The sequence below is a fragment of the Sceloporus occidentalis genome, unplaced genomic scaffold (assembly GCF_023333645.1).
Source record: "Sceloporus occidentalis isolate IW3139 unplaced genomic scaffold, rSceOcc1.0.p SCAF_5, whole genome shotgun sequence".
Taxonomy (NCBI): Eukaryota; Metazoa; Chordata; class Lepidosauria; order Squamata; family Phrynosomatidae; genus Sceloporus; species Sceloporus occidentalis.
Window position 1 is genome coordinate 120,408,312 of NW_028316985.1, and position 22,959 is coordinate 120,431,270.

General features: G+C 39.4%; 1 protein-coding gene across 3 annotated transcripts in view; it reads right to left on the reverse strand.

The window, feature by feature from the left end:
- The window catches only part of SGCZ (sarcoglycan zeta), a 674,993-nt gene that overhangs the window by 121,465 nt on the left and 530,569 nt on the right, over nt 1-22,959 (reverse strand). For all 3 annotated transcript variants that reach the window (XM_089526979.1, XM_089526977.1, XM_089526978.1), the window contains exon 4: nt 7,245-7,332. In XM_089526979.1, coding sequence (XP_089383105.1) covers nt 7,245-7,332 — 88 coding nt within the window. The remainder of the gene's footprint in view (nt 1-7,244; nt 7,333-22,959) is intronic.

A 22,959-nucleotide genomic window follows, 5' to 3' on the forward strand; every position in this document is an offset into this window, starting at 1 on the left:
GGAGCCTCCGAGGCTTTCCCTCTGGGCCTGGGCCCCGCCCTCGGCAGGGGCAGAGCCCAGTCAGAGAGGGACTCCTCCCCTTCAGGGAGGCTTTCCCTGTAGGCCTGGGCCCCGCCCCCGGTGGGGGCGGAGCCCAAGCGGAGAAGGCCTCCTCCCTTTCAGGGAGGCTTTCCCTGTGGGCCTGGGCCCCGCCCTCGGCATGGGCAGAGCCCAAGCGGAGAGGGACGACTCCCTTTCAGGGAGGCTTTCCCTATGGGCCTGGGCCCCGCCCTTGGCAGGGGCGGAGCCCAGGCGGAGAGGGACTCATCCCCTTCTGGGAGGCTTTCCCTCTGGGCCTGGGCCCCGCCCTCGGTGGGGGCAGAGCCCAAGCGGAGAGGGACTCCTCCCTTTCAGGGGAGGCTTTCCCTATAGGCCTGGGCCCCGCCCTTGGCAGGGGCGGAGCCCAGGCGGAGAGGGACTCATCCCCTTCAGGGAGGCTTTCCCTATGGGCCTGGGCCCCGCCCTCGGTGGGGGCGGAGCCCAAGTGGAGAGGGACTCCTCCCCTTCAGGGAGCCTTTTCCTTTGGGCCTGGGCCCCGCCCTCGTTGGGGGCGGAACCCAGGCAGAGAGGGACTCCTCCCCTTCAGGGAGGCTTTCTCTGCAGGCCGGGGCCCCGCCCTCGGTGGGGGCGGAGCCCAAGCGGAGAGGGCCTCCTCCCTTTCAGGGAGGCTTTCCCTCTGGGCCTGGGCCCTGCCCTTGGCAGGGGCGGAGCCCAGGCGGAGAGGGACTCCTCCCCTTCAGGGAGGCTTTCCCTGCAAGCCTGGGCCCAAGCGGCAAGGGAAAGCCTCCCTCAGCTTGCTATATCTCGCCCGGGAGCAGGGGCAATCCCGGGGGCGGGGCCAAACCGGGCCGTGACCGTGCGGCCCCGCCGCAAACCAGGAAAGTCCCGCCCCCAGGCGGGATATGGCAAGCCTAACTTAATGGCATGTTCACATCCCTACATCATGTTTAGCCTTACACACAAACAGGCAAACACTTTAATAGGGTTTTTTAAATTGCTTAATGTAATGTAATCCATGGGATGTTTTGGTTCTTTGTGTTTTTGTCTTCATTGCTGCTCTCTAAATGTATTTTAAAGACCAGACAGAGACGTTCTTGGTTACTCATAGGGCAAATCAGGAAATAGAGGATTCAGCCCATATGGGATAGAATTAAATTCCCTTTGAAATCTGATTTTCATAGCTTGCGGGGAACTCTTGGATTGATTTCTGAGCTGAATTTCAGGGTTTTGGTGGTGTGAAGGAGTGAGTATGCACAGTTAAAACTAGTGCACCAGTTGCAACTGTTTCTTGAGAAACTAGATCTTGTCATGGTGGCACATGCCTTGATTACATCCCAGTTGAATAACTGCAAGGCACTCTACATTGGGTTGCCTTTGAAAAATACTCAGAAATTTCAGCAGGTTCAAAATTCTGCAGCTTGACTGCTGCCTGGGGCTGGTTACCAGAAGTATATAATTCCCTTGCTGAAATAGCTTCATTGGCTACCAGTCTGTTTCTGGGCACAATTCAAAGTCCTGGGTTTGACCTATAGAGCACTATACATCTAAAAAAGTTAAGGTTTATCCTTGACATGAATGTTTAGTCATAACCTAATGTAGGGGGTGGTGCTCACCTCCGTTACTAAACTGAAGAGACAGCATTGTCCAGAGACTACTCCAGTGGTCATCTGGCCAGCATGATTGCACCGAATGCTGTTTATCTTCCCACCAGAGTGGTACCTGTTTATCTACTTGCATTTGAATGCTTCCAATCTGCTAGGTTGGCAGAAGCTGAGATTAATAACAGGAACTCATTCCATCATGTGGCACTTGGACCTTGAACTGCCAACCTTCCAACCTTACAGTTACCAGAATTGGCAATTTAACCACTAAATCCAGACTATATGAAAGCTCATGTCCCCTCATATGAGTCTGCTCAAGGCTTAAAATCTTTGGGAGAGGTCTTTCTCTCCACCCCACCATTCTCCAAGACTTAAGCCAATGAGGACACAGGAGAAACCCTTCTCAGTGGTTTCTCCTAGGTTTTGGAACTCCCTCCAAAGGAAACTTTGATCTACCCCCTTTCTGTTTCTTTTTGGAGGCAAAGATATTATTGGTTAAACAGGCCTTCAGCCTCCCGGGGTGGAGTGATGTGTAACTGGGTGCGTTGTTTTAACATGCATTTGCATTTCAAGTGTTTTAATTCTTTTAAATCTTAGTGTTTTAAGAACAGTGTTTAAATTGAATTCTACTATTTAATGCTAGAATATGTAATCCATATTGTTTTAGATGCTCTCTTGCAATTTATATTGTAAATTACTTTGAGTCCTATTCAGGAGAAAAGCAGGATATAAATCAAATCTATAAATAAAGTTTGTGCAATTTCTTTTTTAAGTCAGAACAAGCAGAACATAAAGTTCAAATAAATGAATAAACAAATAGTTCAGCTGACTAGCCTTGTAATCTTAACCATAATTATACAATTAAAAAGTGGAAAAGAATGCAAACATTTTAGTCAGTAAATTCATTTCACAATCTGTATCAACCATGCAGATTAATTAAAGTGTTCACAGGTATTTGCAGTAATGATCAACAGATGAACATGTTTTTTAAAGACACTTGAAGTATTTATAGTATTAAGGTCAAATACTGTATCAGCCTGTGCTTTCATGCACTTTTCTCAACTTACAGTGTCACTTTACAAATTGCCATATCATCAACCCGAATTTCAGATTGCTTTCCTGTATCAAACTCAACTAAATGCCAGAGGTAACCTAACTTGAAATACTGCTGATGCTGAAGGTTTAAATAATGTATTTACCAGATGCAGCCAGCGGCATGTTCCTGAAATACAGTGGCAAGTACAATATGGCAAGGACAGATTTTAGCTTAACTTCTGTCCATTTGTGTTTGCTAGCTAGTCTGGTTACCTCTGACTTGGTCATTTAGGGCAATCGTCACAGATGGCATGCCTTTGCATATTATATTGTCTGACATCAAACAGAGGAACTGCACAAACAACAACACTCCCTTCAAAATGAAAGGGGACAATTCCACAAATTATTTCTAGGAAATTGGGTGGTAGGGTAAAATGACACTATCCACCCTAATAATTACTAGCAACCCTTGCCTCCCTCCACACCAGACAATAGAAAGGGATTATCAAGGAAGGATTTAGCCAGCACTCCATTACTTTAGTCCTATCTGTACAAATATTGACCAGGCTTGGGTAAAAAAATAAACCACCATTCTGGAGATTCCTGGTGCATTGCTCATGAAGAACATGTTGTTTTATATTGCCCACTCACACCTAGTTTATTGTTCCCACAAATTCCAATAATAAGGAACTTAGAAGAAAGGAATAACATGTGGTTGACCCCTAGCCAGTGGCATCACCAGGGAGGTTCAGGAGGTGCAGATTGTACCAGGTGACACCCTAAAGTGGGTGACACCACTGCTCCTCAAACATCTGCCTTTGGGCAGAAATGGGCTGTGGCATTCACCTGTGTTCCTTTGAAATGCTGAAGAGATGGAGAGAGTGGAGTGGGGCTTAGTGGGAGAAGAAAGGAGAGGCCCTAGATTTTAAATTTTAATTTTTTTAAAAAATATTTAAAAACATCACATTGTACCAAATTTTCACTTCAGCCCCATATGAAACTATGTATATGTAAATGCATTTAGGCTGTGCGGGTGGTATTGTAATTTAAAGCTATAATTTTGCTAGTTGCTTATGCCACAACTATTACCAGTATATTCAGTGATATATAGGAATTACAATTAATACATAACATTAATTTTTTTTACTAAAGATTCTGTATGGTGTGGTATAGGAGCAGGTCAATGGTGTGTGTGTGACACCATGAGTTCCCACACCAGGTGATGGCAAATCTAGTGACACCACTGCTCCTAGCTAGTCTAAGTAAGCCAGAAATTGCAAGCTGGATTCAGACCACAGCTTCAAACTCTGGCTTATTAAAGAAGGACAAATGGACACTGCAGAAGTAATATAGTTTGACACTGCTTTAACTGCCATGGCTCCACCTTATGTAATCTTGGGATTTGTAGTTTGTTGTGGCACTAGAACTTTCTGTCAGAAAAGGCTAAATATCACCCAATAAATACAAATCCCAGAATTTCATAGCATTTAGCCATGGTAATTTAAACTGGTGTCAAACTGCAGTAATTCTTCAGGGTAGTTGCTTCTCAGGACTTGTAATTCTGATACGTTAAGTATTTTCTTCCTGTTGAATTCCTGGTTGCTGCAGTTGATTCTGTTGGAGGGAACATCCAAGCAGGAGAAATCCAATAGTGTGCATTAGCCTATTTGATTTTAAGTTGTTCTCAGGAATTCTGATTTCACTTTTCTTCAGAAGCAGACTTTTTCTTAAACTATTAGCTCAAGTGGGAATGGAAACATCTAAGGAGTAAGGGGAATGGTTTAAATACCTTTATCTTCCCAGTACCTCTTGCATCTGCTGCGGCAAGTCACAAGAGATACCAGCAGTCAAAATAAGACGTTTAGTTGTCTAATTTTTAAAAGGAAAGAGGAATGGCCTATCTGTTCATATAGTAGATCAGAACAAATGGATGTAGTGATTCTCTTGTAGAAAAATGAGCTATTTGAAAAGTTAGGAATCTCTCTTACTTCAAATCAGACCATTGGTTCATCTTCTAGTTCAGTACTGTTGACTCTAACTGGCATTGGCTCTATTCATTTTCAGATCTATTTATTTACCAGCCCTACTGGGTTTCTTCATACAAAGCAGGTGTTCTACATCTGAACAACAGGCCCTCCCATTCTTCACATTATCAGCTTATTCAAACATCTTTATGGTTCAGTAAGAAGAAAGAAATGCTACTTGGCTAATCATATACATTTTGGACAATGAATTGCATGATAAAATCTAGCTATATTTCAATTATGAAAAAAAATCATTATTTTGAATTTGTGTGGGGAACACAAACATTTTTAAAAGATGCACACAAATGTTGGAGTAGAAATAATCTGGAAAGTGAAGCAGAAATTTCTCTTCACACCTAGCATTTTTATTTTAAAAAATTAACTACCATAATCTGCCTGTTAATTGGGGACAACATTTTAATTTATCATTGTATTTTTGTTGATTAATTTCATTAATCAGCCAACTGAAGACTGAAACCTTTAGAGTTAAATCTGTCACACAGCCCAAAGGAAGATTTGGGATTCATTTCAATATAAGGTCATTAAAATGACAACTCAACTGAGATGGGACAATCAGGAAGGACAGAACCATAAAGTAGAATACCAAGCTGACCTCAAAGGATTATTTATGACTGAAATCATTATGAACCACAAGAGTTGACCCTGAACATGAATAAAAACTTCATGGCACTTGGGAAATTGTTTAAATACTGCAGTTCAACCTTTCTGTTTTTGTTCATTCCTGTCTTATTACCATAGAACTGGTAAGCCATTCTTAAAATGAAAACAGTAGACCTCCTAGAGACACAACCCCCCCCCCCAAAAAAAAAACCACTATCAAACTATCTCTGTCCTATACAATGGGCAAAATGCTAACTAGAGGTAGCAACTGAGAACAAAGAACATTTCAATTTAAATCAATAGAAAAGAATTAGGACCATTCACATTTACAAAAAGCAAAACAAGCTTCATTTATATACCGCTTCATACCGCCTAAGCGGTTTACAACTGTAAGCTAATTTGCCCCCAACAATCTGGGTACTCATTTTAGCGACCTCGGAAGGATGCAAGGCTGAGTCAAGCTTGAGTCCTTTTGCTGGTCTTGAACTCGCAACCTTGTGGTTTTGAGTGAGTGGCTGCAGTACAGGCATTTAACCACTACGCCACCATCTTCACTACTTGGTATGTCACCATTAATTTACTTATTATTGACATCTTGGGGCCCATATACACTACACAGTTACAGTGCTATTTTTCTACTTTAACTAGCACGGTTCCATCTTATGGAATCCTGGGAGTCTCTGGGTGAGAATTCTAAATGCTGTTCCTAAATTGTCACTCCAAGGATTCCATAGGAAGAAATCATGGCAGTTAAAGTGGAATCATCATGTTATAATTATGTGAATTTATCCCTGGAACAAGGAAAACATTGAGTTGACGAGTTACTGGCTCAGCCACTAAAATGTCTTGCATATGGCAGAACATATTTTACTGGAACCTTAGACTGTTTGTCTCCAGTAGCAACTATGATCTATAACTCATTTTAACTGTCATGACAATATCCCATGGAATCCTGGGACTGGCAATTTAGAGAAGGGTATTTCAAATTTCAAGGCAGAGATCTTTAATGCCTCATCATACTACAAACCCCAGAATGCCGCAGGATGTTGCAGTGTCAGATAAACTGAAATGTGAATGGACCCCAGACATTAGCCAATACTGTTCTGATCAAAGTTAATGAAACTGAGGGATGGTATGTTTTCTAAGCTATTAGAAAATTGTATTAGATATAAGATAGATAGATAGATAGATAGATAGATAGATAGATAGATAGATAGATAGAGTAGACTAGACTAGACTAGATTTAGATACAGATATATACACATATTTAATTTCAATAAAACATATATTCAATAAAACATATATTCTGCAAAGCAATTGATGAGATCTAACTTTGTGAGAAGACAAAAATATCTGGGAATGCAGCACAAAGGTTTTCTGTTTTCTCTTCTATGTATGAAGACCATGTTAAGGATCTTATCTATTTTTAAAAGGAGCAATAGAACCTATGCACTTATGAAAGTGGTGGTCAACATCAGGGAGACCACAACTTGCTCTACGGGCTTATAATAATTAAAGAAATTCCTCTGGTATCAGCAAATACTGATATAATTTCATCAGATTCTGTTCCAATATTATCCCACATTTATCATCTATCTTATTAAGAGGTGAAATGGATTCTCTAAATTGGGGGATCTACTTGTGAAATGGAATAAAGTGTACAAAGCTTTTCAAATAGCATCAAGTCTCTTGTTAATGTGATCAATTATTTACTGTAGCATTGTAAGCCTTGTAATGGTAATATATATAGAATTATCATTACAAATCCAAATTCTATTAAAATGGCAACTATTTGATATTTGTAGAACATTAAATTGAATAATCATAGATAGTTGCCTTTTTTATGAACTTGAATTTAAAAGAAACTGTTTTTTTTACAAAGTTAAAATGATACACAACATCTTCATTACAGAATAAGACTTACCTACAGTGAGTTGTCCAGTTAACTGTCCCATATGATTTCTTGCATTCACTGTAACATTCCTGTCAGACTGTAAGACCAGTGGGCTATCCTGGGGAACATGTATAAGACAAGGAAATGAGAGGGAAAAAATACAGAAGCAGAGTCAAGCTATAACTATCAACTCAACACACAAGTATGTTGGTGAAGATTGGTCAAAACTGTGCACTTAATCAGCTAAAAAGCCTTAAAAAAAACCAAAATGTGGAATTTGAGTTCTGAGCTATGTCAGGAAATTAAGCTTGGAAGATGTTTCCTCACACACTGCTTTTGTAAGAGAACCACTGGCTTGCAAACTTGACCTTCTAATGTGATACCACATTATTTACACATCTTATGGAAAATTTGTACAGTATGCCTGTGCCATATGTGGTGTACTATACGTGGCTTTCAGCATATGCTGAAAGCTGCAAGGGAGCCTGCAGGAGTGCGCGGGGTGCAAGCGGCAGTGCATCCCATTAAGCTTAATGGGGTGCGTGCCCCCGCGCCACTGAGCCATGCACAACCCCCATTACTTTCAATGGGGCTCAAGCATACACAGTTTTTTTTATGTGTGTGGGGGGTCCGGAAAGGATCCCTCGCATATAAAAAGGGTGCACTGTAATTTGGTTTCAGAGCAACATGTTTTCAGAGACATTTCAACTACAAAAGGCAAATAGGATACTGATACTAGGCATCCAAGGTATGTAGGAGAGAGTGGCAGGAGCCATAAAAATCTGTGAAAACCTGGCTTGTGGTGGGAAGGGATGGTGACACCACATTCTAAACAACTAAATATGAGCTGAATGAAAATCCTTGGATAGATGGATTCCAGTCTGCAATGATATCTGTACTGGAAACAAAATATGATAAAATGGCTTGTTTTACTAGGATTTTTATGTAAATGGCAAAGAGGAATTCTCTCCCACTCTCTAAATATATGATTTACTGTGTTTATATGTTGACTTTCCACCAAGTGGAGTTCAATGCAGCATGCATCGTTCTTGCTATGCTCCCTATTACATCCTCACATCAACCATGTTAGATAGGTTAGGCTGGTACAACATGATTTGCCCAAGGATACCAAATGCTACATCCTAGTATTGTAGGGTAAATTGCTGCAGGCAGGGTTACATGTCAGTTGTGCTACATTTCTTTTGTGCTGAATGGCAATCCTGTGCAACTGAATGCACTACATATAAACCTATGCTTCTATGTCCTTGCACTGAATGTCCATCAGGCAAAAAAGCACTACAACCTCTGTTGTGGATTTTATGCATTCATAAGACACAAACCAGTGTGATGCAGTGATTTGAATGCTGCACTACAACTTTGCACACCAAGATTTGAATTCTTGTTTGGGCATGGAAACTCACTGGATGATCTTGGGCACCCACATTATCTCAGCTTCAGAAGAAGGAAGAGTAAAAACTCTTCTGAACAATTTTTGCCAAGAAAACCCCATGATGGGTTCACCCATCATAAGTCATCATAAGTCAGAGACAACCTGAAGGCACACAACAACACTAGATCAGAGATATGAGCCTGGTTCTTCAGACTCCTGCTCTAACACTCTAGCAAATACAATTATTGTTTCTGACTTATGGTGTCTTTAAAGTGAAGCTGACAGCCAATGTGGTGTAGTGGCTTGAGTGTTGGACTACAGCTCTGGAGACCAGGGTTCAAATCCTGTCTTGGCCATGGAAACCCACTGGATGAGCTTAGACAAGTCATTTTCTCTCAGCCTCAAAGGATGACAAACCCCCTCTGAGGAAACTTGCCACGAAAACCCTATGCTAGATTTACCTTAGGGTTGTTGTAAGTAGGAAATGACTTGAAGTTACATAACAACAACAAAGTGGAACTATCACAGGGTTTAGAGGAGATTTGCCATTGACTTTTTGTGAGGGCATGATTTGCCTGAAGTCACCAAGTAGGTTTCTATGGCCAAGTGGGAGTTTGAACCCTGATTACCCACAGTCCAAGCACAACAATTAGACCATTGCAACACTTTGGCTCTCAATATTTCACTAGGTTCCAGAGAATAACAGAGTTGACCAAGCAGATATTCTTCTGCTATATAATTCCATCAAGCCATTGTGAAAGACCACACATCTTCTGCTTTCCTGACGTCTGATTTAGAAATGCATTTGATTCAGACAGCAGATACCTTCATTGGTGGGAAAGATCAGAGCTTGGAGAATTTTGTTTTTGTTACCTCAACTCCCAGAATTTCTCACCTAATACTGGCCATGCTGACTGGGGATTTGGGGAACTGTAATTATAAATATAAATTTTCTGAGCTTTCAGAGGCAGCATGTTTATGCAGAGGTGACATTTAAGGAAATAAGGTCTTTCTCAACCCACTTAGAATAAAATATAACATTAGGCACATCTGTTGCTGTGCTTTTAACAACAGTCTCAAATGCAGAAATTAGTAGGTGAAATTTCTGATGACATGAGAATAAATGTTTGACTAAACCTGTTAACTGCTGCATATCAAACTAATATTTACAAGAACGCTACTGGTGCCTATTTAAAATTGGCACACCTAGTTTTATACCATATGGGATTATTCCTCCAAAAATACATATTTCTTGCCAAATGAGGCTTGAGCCTGATTCTGCCAACATAAAGTTAACATGTGTAACTCTCAAGGGCTGAGGATGTAAAATCAATTACTGGGTGTGCTTTTGCTTATGCAAACTTGATAAAATCTGTACATTACCATGCCATATGATATGGTAAATGCTTGGTTATTCCTCTTTTATGGTTTTTTGAAAGTGTCCTAAAATTAAGGTTGTAAAATTAAGGTTGGAAGGCAAATTTCCTTTGCACACTGATTAAAGAAAACATTGTTAAATCACTGCAAGATTTTCTGTTCCTGAAATGAAAAGACTGGTTTCTTTTTCACTTTCATTAATTTTTGCACAAAAACGTGTGTTTTACAAAATATTATTTTTGCACAAATCATTACAAAATACCCTAACTGTGTACAATAGTCAAAATGCAGAAAAAACTTTTAAGTAAAACATCTTTTTTATGTGAAAACACCAGGATGGGTTTCACCCCACGAGGCTTTTTATAATAGAACCCAAATCTCCAGTTGGCTGAGGTATGAAGATCTACTCTCAAAAGACAACTTGAATAATTATAAGTTTAAAAAATTAGAGGACATTAAGAATATGGACATTCAAAAGCATTGGTTTCTCTACCAACAACTGACAGAAAGATTTAAAAAAGACTTATTAACGGAAAAATTTGAAATCAAAAATACTGAATTGGATAATGTGCTACGAAAAGAACAAAAGAAATTAACATCTAAACTCTACAAAGTTCTATTACAAAGGAAGGTGGAAGAAAATGTAATAAAAGATTCCATGATACAGTGGGCCAGGGATCTGGGAAAGACAATTGAATTGAAAAGCTGGCAGTACGCCAGAGAAAAAACGCAAAAGTTCACTGCATGTCAAAACCTACAAGAAAACTATAAGAAAATGGAAGCAAGATGGTACTTGACTCCTGCCAGACTGGCAAGAATCCACAAAGACAGTAGTAGCCAATGTTGGAAATGTGCAAATACAAAAGGTTCCTGGTTTCATGTATGGTGGGAATGTCCCAAGGTAAAGAAATATTGGAGTCAAATTCACACATGTATAACTAAAAGCCTTGGGATAGATTTTGATCTAACCCCAGAAATTTATCTGTTAAACATGACTAATAGAATACCCTGGGAAACAGAGAAAAGACACTGGCGCAAAATCTTATACATGGTCTCAGCAGGAAGGTTATTACTGGCACAATATTGGAAAAACAACGAAACGCCATCAATAGATGAGTGGCTACTGAAGATATATGACATGATGGAAATGGACAGATTAACTAGAATTATGCAGGGAATAGATGAGGAAGAAGTGGAAAGGGAATGGGAGTCACTAAAAAATTTCTGTGAAGATAGATGGAAAGTTGTGTAAAGCAATGTAAATCTAATAGTACTATTAAGCAATCGCTGTTAACATATAGAAAATAGGGCGTTATAAAATAAGTAAGCAAATGTTTAGACTGGAGTAATAGAAAAAATGTAAAGTGTTATAAGGGAACTCTAATATGGAGAGTAACAAACACATAGGCAAATGTTGTACTATAGGAAGTTTATTTGTTATCAAGATCTTTGAAGATACAGGATCATCATATGTAATAGTTCTGATTTGAGATGTTGGAAGCCTCTGTTTAGTTTGTGTTGATAATGTTGAATGATGTATATCTTCGTATTTTAAGCAATAAAATCTAAAAAAAAAAAGAAAAAAAATGCAGAAAAAACTTTTGTAATCTTGCCCAGCAGAGAGAAAACTTTTGAATTGTTTTGTTCTCACATATCACAATAAAATGATCAAAGACTTACATCCCTACCTAACATTACATGGAAACATGTTTTGAGAACTACTATTGAAATGGCAGGTTATGACAAACTAGTCACTCATTCCTGGGCACCTTTGTGTGTCTAAAACATGTTGTTACTTCTGATGGCAGTGCAAATTGCACACCTGCCAAAAAGAAATTGCTGAAAGATGAAGAAAAACAATGAGAACCATTGTATCATCTACAACAGAATGGCTGTATCATGAAATTGACCAATACCGTTATGAGTTAGAAAAAGTAGACAGACGGGCAATACAAAAAGTAGACAGATGGGCAATACAATTGTTAGAAAATTAGCTATACTAACAATCTTAGGAAATGAAAAAGCAAAACAAAATAATTTGTGAACCATATACTAGAGTAGAAAACTTCTGACGGTCCAGGTGCAATCTTTTTCCTTCAAGAACCCACTAGGGGCCATATGGGCCCAAAACAGATGGGCCAAAAGCACCGGCTTTGGCCATAGGGCATAATGTTCAGATAATGTGTGCCCCTGAATCAGGCTGAAGGCAAGCTGTGACTGCCTAAGACAGCTCAAACCCAGCACATAAAGGACACCAAAAGAAGCACTCCTCGCTGGTGGTTATTGTGGACTGCGGCGGCAGCCAGCCTTGGGACTGTGGTGTCTAGACACTGTGGTACCATGCCGAATGTTGAGCATTCCTTTTGGCCCATCGGCTCAGGGCCCTGGACTCCTACAAATGCCCCTCAAAATAAAGATAAAACAACAAAAAATTAGAAGTACCCAGCTGTCTATTACTGGTTTTGAAAAAAAATAATGAGGTTTTGAAAACAGTGCAGGTGAATCGCTGGAAGCCACACTTTTTTGGCCAGAGAAAAAGTTGGTGGTGTTTGAGACTAAAGTCCACAAAAGCCACCTGGAAAGCCCATGGCCTTACAGCCCAAGCTTGCAATGTTCCCACCTTTCTCATACATAGTCCTAGAACCATAAGGAATAATTCTTTTTAATGCTTTAATTTGTCCATATAAACAATGATGGATTTGTAAAATGGCAACCAAATCTTTCTGGCCAGTTCATTGGCTCTGCACAGTAAAACTGTTTCATGCAGAGACATAGATTATATACTAGGCATGTGTATTAATGATACAAATCTTAGCTGTAAAAAATGATGATGGTGACTGATCTGAGCTGGTAATGTGCTATGATTGACAAATGCTCTCAATGTGTCCTGCTTTTCTTTTGTTTCTCTGTTAGTTTTTCTTTCTCTAATTTCATTTAGTTTCATTCTTTTTTTGTGTGCAGTTTAATAGTGGGAAGAAAGCCATGTTCTTCTTCTTTCTTTATGGATGGCTAAGATTCATAAGATTCATTCTGTTGTAACCCGCTTTGATCTCCTTGGAAAAGCGGGCTATAAATAAACAGTATTATTATTATTATCATAAGATTAATCCATAGAACAGTGGTGAAGATGGCTGGAAGATTCTGGGAGTTGTAGAACCAAAAGTAATGTTTCCACTGGAAACATTATACTGTTTATATACTCCCATATTGTAGTTGTAGCCACACATGATAATACCATTGGAACGTAATTGTCATTCAGCTTGATATGCATATTTACTTCAGGGGGTCAAAGAAGAAGTCATATTGCATATAAATTACAGAAAGGTGAATAAAAGAAACAGTCAACATTTTTTAAAGCTCTGAGGTCTGACTACCTACATAGACACAATTTTTCTGTCAGTTCATTTAAGTGGGTAATTTCAAGCCTGTGGTATAAGCTATATATAACTGTGCTCTCTACTGGAGTCTAATCAAGAGGTCCCTTCACACAACATTTATAGTGCTTTGATTTTAACTACCATGATTCGATGCTACATAATCTTGGGATCTCCGGTTTAGGGATGATGTAGTTTGAATTCACCATTAGAGAACTCTGGTGCCTCACCAGAGCTACAAATTCCAGGATTCATTAGAATATTGCCATGTCAGTTAAAGGTGAGTCAAGTGTTACAATTGTGTAGTATGAAAAGGTCCTATTTTGGGTATTCCAACATTAATTCTGAGACCAAGCAGCTGTATTTACACTGATGTTTTAACATCCCAGAGGACTAGCTATTCTTTGAGACATCTGATATGCAAATGTCTTGATCATTTTTCTTTTCTTTTTATCCATTCTAACCAGATATTTCATTGACACACATGCTACTGTCTCTCCAAAGACACAAACTAAATATAACATTTTATTTCTCACACAGAAACAGGTAAAGGGGAAGAAAGATCTTTGCAGGAACAAAGAAAATGAGACCAACTCAAACCAAATAGCTATGCTTTCAATAGGAAAGAAGGAAAGACACTCAAAGGAAAATGCAACTCCCTGTATTCCACAAGATGGAATCATGCTATAGCTGTTATCATTTTAACACAAGAATTAGCAATTTTGTCTTTTGTTTCACCCAGTGGCTGCATTATTTTGCAATCATAAGCTTGTCTACTTAGAAATAAGTCCCAATATGTTTATGGGACTTTTCCTCTAGTAAGAGTCTTTAGAACCGAAGCTGTAACTTTGAATATATCTAACTTATAGGACAGACCTACACAATTTGGCAGTAGAAAGGGGCCAAAATTAAAATAGGTTAAATTCTTCAGGCTGCAGATAGGTTTTAATTATTAATATTAATTAATATTATTAATATTAATTCTATCCTCGACTGCCTGGCCCTTTCCTCAAAAGAAAGCCGAGCAGGGGAGGAGCATTACAAGTGTTCACCCATCTTCATCCTCCACCTTGCCTTCCCCTCAGGAGAAAACCAAGCAATGGAAGAGCCTTGTAGGATAACTATTTGCCCATTCTCCTTCTATGCTGTCCAGCCTCCCCTTCAGGAGAAAGCTGGACAGTGGAGAAGCCTTGCTTGGCAAGCATTGTCTATCCTCCTCCTCTGCTGCCTGGCCTTCTCCTTTGGAGAAGGCTGAGCAGTGGAGAAGCCTTGATATCACTCCATATCTTTATGGGCTACCCAAAATCCTCTGCTGGGCCACATGCAGCCCTCAGGCCATATTTTGCGCAGGCCTGCTATAGAGGGATAGATGTTTGATATGCCTTTATGATTCTCATGATTCGATCCTGTGGAATACAGGGAATTGTATTTTAAATACCTCCAAAAACTACAAACCCCAGAATTTGACAGGACAGAGCCATAAAGTAGTACCAGTCACATGATGCAAAGTGTATTCTCTTTGTGGAGATGGGGAGCTTATTTCTGTTTGACTAGTTTGAAGTTTGCAGTTTATATTCAGTTCTGGATACAATCACTTGGATGGTGGAAGTAACTTCACAGCAGAATCCAGGGCAATGCAATGCCCTTCCCTGCTGCAGTCACCAGATCATGCACAAAATCTGCACTAATTTTAACCTTAAACTTTTAACCTTACCTACCAAGTAGTTTTGGGGTAAAACAAAGAGCTATATATGTGGGGAGGGTGAAACTTCTGACACAAATATCAGCAGCATGTTGAGTTTAGGTCCGTGCATTCATTTATGGTTGATAAATATTGCCCTTGATAACATAAAATATATTTTCCCTTACAAGCATCCTTTCCCCTTACAAACTCATTTTTGGATGTTCCACTGTTTTGACAGATCTAAATTATAGCCATGTACCACACCTTTGATCCCTGGTCAACTCTTTCAACTACACACTGCCTTTTCTCTCCCTCAGTCAAATTGGCATCCTGCTCTCTCTTTCTCTCTCTGTCTCTCTCTCTTTTTTTGCGAGGGGTGTGCCGTTTTGAATTTGCAAGCTACAAAAAGACGGAGTTCTGCTTTTCAACTGATTCCACTTTTTGACAGTCCTCTGGTTCCTAACCCCTGAGATAAGTGGGGGATTTCCTGTATCTCTTTAATTTGAGAGTTCATTCAATTTCATGAGTTCCCATAATTTGTCTGGTAAGTATGATCACACCTTCTCTGTTTTCCTCACTATCTTACTATATTTCCATTAACTGCTAAAATGATGAAAATGTATTCCTCGATTGTGGGCAGAGAAGTAATTAAGCAGTGTACTGTATTCAACCTGTTATTCATTCAACCTGCATATCTTTTAAAGCATGGGAGACCCAGGAAAGCAATCACAGCAGTTAAACAACTGAATGGTGCCTACTAGTTTTGGTCCCTAGCAGGAGCTGTTTAAGGTGTTGAACCTCCAAATCATTTCAGCATCATAGATAGTTCCTTTGATGTTTCATTAACATACATAACAGATTCACCATTCACTGACATCGAAACCAACAGTCACTGCTTGGTTGCTGCCTGCTCTATTGACAGAATACATCACTGTAAAGCATTGGTTCTCAAGCAAAAATACCTTTCAGCCCCATTAATGCAATATAGTACGGTAAACTGTATGGGACAATTTATCATTAGACTTTGGGTGAAATGAAAAATCAAAAACAAAACAAAACAATCATTTGTGAAGTCGAAGGCATTCTCTGAAGATGCCAGCCACAGATGCTGGCGAAATGTCAAGAAGAAACTCTGCTAGAACATGGCCACATAGCCTGAAAAACCCACAAAAAACTATAAAACAAAATTTTGCTTCTATGCTTTCCTATCTGTATTTTTACTGCCAGGGATGGGAAAGACATGCTTTTGGGATTTCTCTGCCTTACATGCCAAAATAAGTTGGCAGGTTAGGAGTATGACACCCCTTGTGTTTGGGAGAATGGTGAATACAATTTACTGTTCTGCTTCAGATAGCAAATTATCATGAGCTAGGCCTATTTTTGTAGGTTTCTTGAATCTTCAATCTCAATCTACTTTCCCTCACCAAATATGACTAGGTTATCTCATCTTTTTTTGACTCAGTTTATCAGTTTACATAGAGACCTGTTTGAAGATACTGAGAACTGCTTTATAGGATGTCATGTGGTGATGTGCCTTTCATCTTTCTCTGCCTTCTGAAGTTGACTTATTTAATGGTTTGTCAGACAGCTTGTCCTCGTGCAGCTTGGCAGATGAAAGGTGTTTTTTGGCTTGTCCATCTTTCCAGCTGCAGAGACATGACTGTTTGGGAGCCATAGCATCCAAAGCAATCATTTGGGTTGAGAATATGAACATTGCCAAGGGAGTTGATGGCAACAAAAGCAGCTGCTAGGGATATTTTTTCTAAGTAGTGATTAGATTTTTCATGTGTCTTATGAACTCATGAAGATCATTAGCCCTAGTGCCTGCTGGTCTGGCAAAAGAGGTTGTAATAATAAATGACTTAATGATGAGGCATAAATAAAAGTACATCTTGAAAGAACTGCTTAGTTGCTCACAGTTTTTCTCTTTAGATGTCCTCTTCATGATACAAAAGACAACATGCTTACAGGGGTGATCAGTGGCTTCCATGCCATTAGATGATGAATCCACTCTGGGGTTTAGAAGCTTTTCAGGGAGCCAAATGTATGCTCATTTAAATTTCAGGTCAAAACCAAGATTCACTACACTAATGATATCGGAGTCACCAGCCACCACTTCAGATTGTCCCTGCATCAATCTGGATCTCAAGGTCATAAGTACATTCTCTCAATAGTTTTACTTTATTTATTTCCTTTTACTTTTAGGAAACAATGAAATGGCTGTCAGGTTTTGGTCTGGCAACCCAGGTTTTGGGATCACTTCTCTTCTCAAGATCAGATTAATTTCTGTCCTAGATGAAGGGCAATATAACGCTGAACTGTCACTGTCTCCAGAGCTTGAAAGAACTTTTTCCAAATAACGAGTGACACATAATAAGTTACGAGTAACAAATTTATTTTCCCCCAACTACAGTATAATTAAATTATATCATGACAGGTGTTTTACAAGGGATAATCCCATTAGTTTTAATATGTAAATGTAACTAATTTTAGTTACAGTTGAACCTAGCCTTAGGTGGGGGATCCGTTCCGGACGCCCCCCCCCCGCGTAAGGTGAATTCCGCCTATGCTGGAGCCCCATTCAAGTGACAGGCACGCACCCCATTCATCTGAATGAGACATGCCGCCCCTTGCGCCACGCGCAGCTTGAGCACATAAGCTCAAGACCGCGTATAATGTGGGCGCACTGTACTTCTATCATTAAAAGATTAAAAAAAGGTAAAGTAGTCCCTTGACATGAATGTCTACTCATAACTGACTGCAGGGGCAGTGCTCATCTCCATTACTAAGTCCAAGAGCCAGCATTGTCTGTGGACTACTCTGGTGGTCATGTGGCCACATGACTGCACAAAATGCTGTTATCTTCCCACTGAGAAGTGTTACTTTATTCATCTACTTGTATTTGCATGCTTTCAAACTGCTAGGTTGGCAGAAGCTAGGACTAGTGATGGGAGCTCACCCCATCATGTGACACTTGGGCTTCAAACTGCCAACCTTCCAACTTTACAATCACCAGAATTGGCATCTTAAACACTAAGCCACTGGTATATATCCTCACTAATTGATTTTTCCTCCTACAGCAGGATTTGCAGATTTGTAGTTAAAAAAAAATTAACAATTTTAACTACCTTTGAGTAAAAAGACAAAGAAACCACTTTAAAACTGTAACACCGTAACATTTTGTAGCCCAAATCACTTATTTGGGCTACAAAATGTTAAAACATTTCCCTTAATCAGCCATAGGAAATATTATGATTATGATTATGATTATACTTTATTTATATAGTGCTGTAGATTTACACAGCGCTATACATACAAACAATAAGATCGATAAAAATTAAACCTGCCAATGGTGTACAAGTATCCTATCTTTTCTCTCTGCCACAGGCTTGCACATAGCTAAGACAATCTGTGCCACTTCAGCCATATGTGAGAGATGTGAAGAATATTTACCTCTTCGTCTTTGACTGGAAAGAACATCTAAACATGTCTCAATACATCACAACTGGATTGTAAATGGCTTTTCACATTTTTGGAATTTATAATGAAAGTTTCATTTGTGGGATTTTTTTTTACAAGATACACTTATGATTACAAATACATATTGTAATTGTGCAGTAAGATAATGTTTGTGCCCAGAAACATCACATTTTGCACAAAGTAACCTTTTCTTTTTATTTTTGCACTTTCCTCCTCCAAACTTTTAAAATTCCATCATCTTCCATCAAAATATGTCCAAAACATCTATCAGACTTGCAGGAGGGAAACTCTAGATATTGTTTTGTTTTAGTTTTGTGTGGGGGGAAGAAATAGGTAAAGACTGTTGCCCCTATATTCACCTGAACTTTTTACCCTTACAACACATCTTAGTTGCTTTTATCTCCTCCTACTTTATGTTCCTGAGCATTCTCCTCCCTCCCTCTCATTTTTCCTGTCTGCTATCCACCGCTGTTCAATCAAGTCTTTTCTTTCAAATGTGGCAGATGTCTTACCTATCATCAAACACCTGCCTTGTCCCAAGAGCCATAGTTGACCTGTTAAGGAGACACATCTGTCCACTAAGCTTTGAACAGTAACTGAAATATTGCAAATGTTTAGAGGAAGAATCAAAGAATATATCTAACAACAGCAATGTTTATTATCTTTATGTTTTCACACAGAGTAACCTGAGAGTCACATTTCCATTTCTTATCCGTGACCTTTGATTGGTCTTAATGCATTTTTCATAATAGTGCATAGATTATTTTTTATTTCAACCTTTGTGTAACTGAATCTCTTGCTTTGAAATGACACTTATGAGTACATTAAAATAAACGTAGCATTCTCTGTTTTGAATATATTATATGCTCATTAAACTAATATTTTCCCCCCTCTGACTAAGACGTCATGTGTTTTGTCTACAATGCCATATAGAAATAGGCATATTTTAGTGCTTTGGTCTTTGGTTTAAGTGTTTTTCATCTTTTGTTGGATTGTAAATTTAATCCTGAAACCATTCATTCAGTTCCAAAATGTATTATATTGGTTCAAAATTCTTTCTTAATTTCCCAACATGTTTACAAGGTGAATTCAGCAGCAGAGAATATTCAGTTTTAGAGATTTCTTTTTCTTGTCTCAACCCCTCTGAGTGTTTTTCTAAGGTTAGAAGACACATCCTGTCTCTCAATAAAATAAAATTTGTTTGAAAGAGTAACAGAAAAGAAAAAAAATGTAACATGACAGAGACAAACACGAAGAAATATCAGACGGCTTTTAATTTGTTACAATCCTTTTCTGTTTGCTCATCATGACATCTAGATTGCTATGGGAATAATCAACTGAAACCTCATTTCCACACCAACTTTCCATATAAAGACCTATTTACTATATAATGTATTATCAAATGCAAATGTTATGCCCTTTAGATCTTTATTTAAATGGTTTGTTATTTTTATATTTGCAAAATGGATGCACGTGGATACATTAGGCTCATGATGATTTATTAACATAATCTGAAAAGTTGTGGTTGGGAAAAAAATCTCCTAAAACTTAATTGTTGAACAAGACCCATGCAAAAAGGGTGCACATGTGCAGGTGGGGCAAAGATGGATTTAGTTGAGTACTGAAATAACAATACCAACAATGTGCACCACTACTACCATCACCCTCCGCAGGCACATGTTGAACAGGGTCCATGAAATACATAGGTGTTTCATGTCACCTCTGTTTCATCACACCCAGGTGGGCTGGTTAGTCCATGATGTGGATTTGCTCGTCTTTTGTAAAAGGCCAGTTTAAAATAATAATCATGTTTTTGACACATTTGGGAGAAAGCTGGGGGCAGATCTACTCTTTATATAGCTGGCATCCCCACCCTTTTCCCTCTTCTGCATTTCCTGCTTCACCCTCCCACCTCTATAACAATGTGAGTATTACTGGTAGGGATTCCCCCCTCCCTTTCCAAGGGCTTTTAGCCTACCCTAAACTGTTATTGGGGACTTAGACAATTGTCTTGGGTGGGGTATAAATAGGTAGTCACTTACAGTTTCTGAGGGGGGGAGATATAGCAGTCAAGTAAAATGCCTATGGAACTCCCTTGCGGTGAAGGTTAGGCCTCTGAAACTACCTCTTTAGGCCATGTGGCTAAAGGGATAGGGAAAGAGACCTTCCTTGGGGCTGACCTGAGATATACAACCTCAGTTCCAATGAGGAAATCTCAGGTTGGCATTCCAGATGCATGCTGGCTGGGGAGCAACCCAATTATGAGTTATCATTGGTGCTCAGGTGTTTTGCCCAGGGGAAGTTGAGGGGATGTTCCTGGGAACAGACCATTTGCCACAGCTGCTCCCACATTAAGTTGCTCCCCTAGGTTTTACAGTTCTCTTTGAAATAGAAGGCAATGGTAAACCTTTACTGAACTTCCAAGAAAGATTTGCCTCCATGGGTTTGCCTTAAGGTCACCATAATTTGGAAATCACTCAAAGGCATACAAACTCAACAGATCTAAGTGCTGACTCAGTGTTCAACAATTGATTCAGTGGTCTAGTCTACCTGTAACTACTAGTATGATTCAAGACTTTGTATGAATGAGAAGACAGTATTTTGCCCTGCTACAAGGAAGAAACTGAGTGAGTGCTGGGCCAAAATCTGTCCTTGCATTTTAAAAAGGTTTTCTTGTTCCACGAAAGAGACATCAGTTTCTTTTTTTTTCCTGGTTAATTCTCAGGACATTTCAGAATATCAGTTTCTTTCTTTTTCCTGGTTAATTCTCAGGACATTTCAGAATGTCTTTGAAGTTTCTTTTAATGTTTTTAGTTTACTTTTCAATATGGTCTGGACAACAGTGTTTTTCTTCCTTTCCAATTTCCAATAGACACACAATGGTCTCCTAATCATTCCTTCCTGGCCGCCTGCACCTCCTGATCTAAAAGCCTCCAACAACCTTAAGACATCCTTCCCTGAGCTTTAAATAAAATGCAGGAAGCTGTGAAGGCTGGAGGCATAGTGATTATGCAAAAAAGACAGGGCACAATAGCATGGTGGCACTACAGCAGCAGTACACCATTGCTTTTTTCTCCTCCCCAGCACACTTTAGCATCAACCAAAACACAGTTTTAGAGGGTTTCCCAGCCATTCACAGTAATTCCATTGACAGAAGCAGTTTAATCCAAGGATATTCACCTTCCCCATGGATTTAGTTAAAATTAAAATTGTATAAACCAATTTAAATTTAATTAAATTAAAATTAAATTTGTACAGACCAAAAAGGCTAGATTGGATAACATAGTTTCTGGTGATATTCTTATTTGAATACTTTGTTGTTCTAGTATTCACCTTGCCAGAAGCAGTTTGTCCAACTGCTGTAAAAGCACATGAGAGAGCTTAAAATTTTATGCATAAGTAGGAAAGTTCCACACTGAGACTGCATCACTGCAAACAAAACCAAACACACAAAAAAGCCTGAGCTGTTACAGCCTACATCAGGAGTGGGCAACTGCAGACAATTTTCTGACCTAGGGGGCCACAAGAACTCCCAAAATGAGAAAATAGATAAATAAAAATAAAAAAGAAGTTGCTGGAGGTTCGCTTCTAGTTGTCTTGCAATCCATTATAAAAGTGGACTGCTGCTCCTGGAGGGTTTCTGGAGAGTCTATTCATTCTTTGCAGGAAGGGAAGTAAAAAGCAATGACATATTGGGAAATCTAAAGGGGGGGGGGGCACATGTCACACCTCTGACTTAGAGAATAGAATAGTGTATTACTAGGCTTTTCACTTGTTTTTTTTTTTTTTTTACTGTGATCGGTTTCATCTAACTTTTAACTAAATCTTTATCTCTATCTCTTCCATCGGGTGTTAGACCCATGGGGGTGTCTCCAATCACCATCCTCTTTTGATATAGGCTGGGAGACTCTTCCATGACCCCAATGCAGACACCATTACCAGAGAACAGCCCCAGCACGTAGGCTAGAAAAAAGAGTTGAATGAAGGCCCCCAGCTTTGATGAATCAATTCCGGACATTCTGAGGAGGCGAGGAGACCCAGATCTAAAGATCAATGGGCTGCAGATTTAATATAAACAAAGCACCGGCAATCTTGTGCGCGAATCCCCTCTGCCTGGACATGCATGTCCATCAATATTTCCTGGGTACCTCAAAACCCATTTCAAAGAACTTCAAGACCATTTGGTCTTTTCAACCCCTTGGAATCTGCCCCTGAGGCATCTATTGGGTATCAATATCAGGACCTTTGAGCCAGTCCTTTTAGCAAGCAGACAGAATCTATGTTGGTTTGCCAGGCTAGCACCTCAGCAGCACACCCATCCCTTCTGCAGTGGGAACTGTTTGAGTCCTTCATTTCATTCAGGACCCCCAACAATTGAAGACAAGATCCATTCAGGTGCATTATTCCTGTTAGTGATGTCTTCCTATTCCAATTTAACAC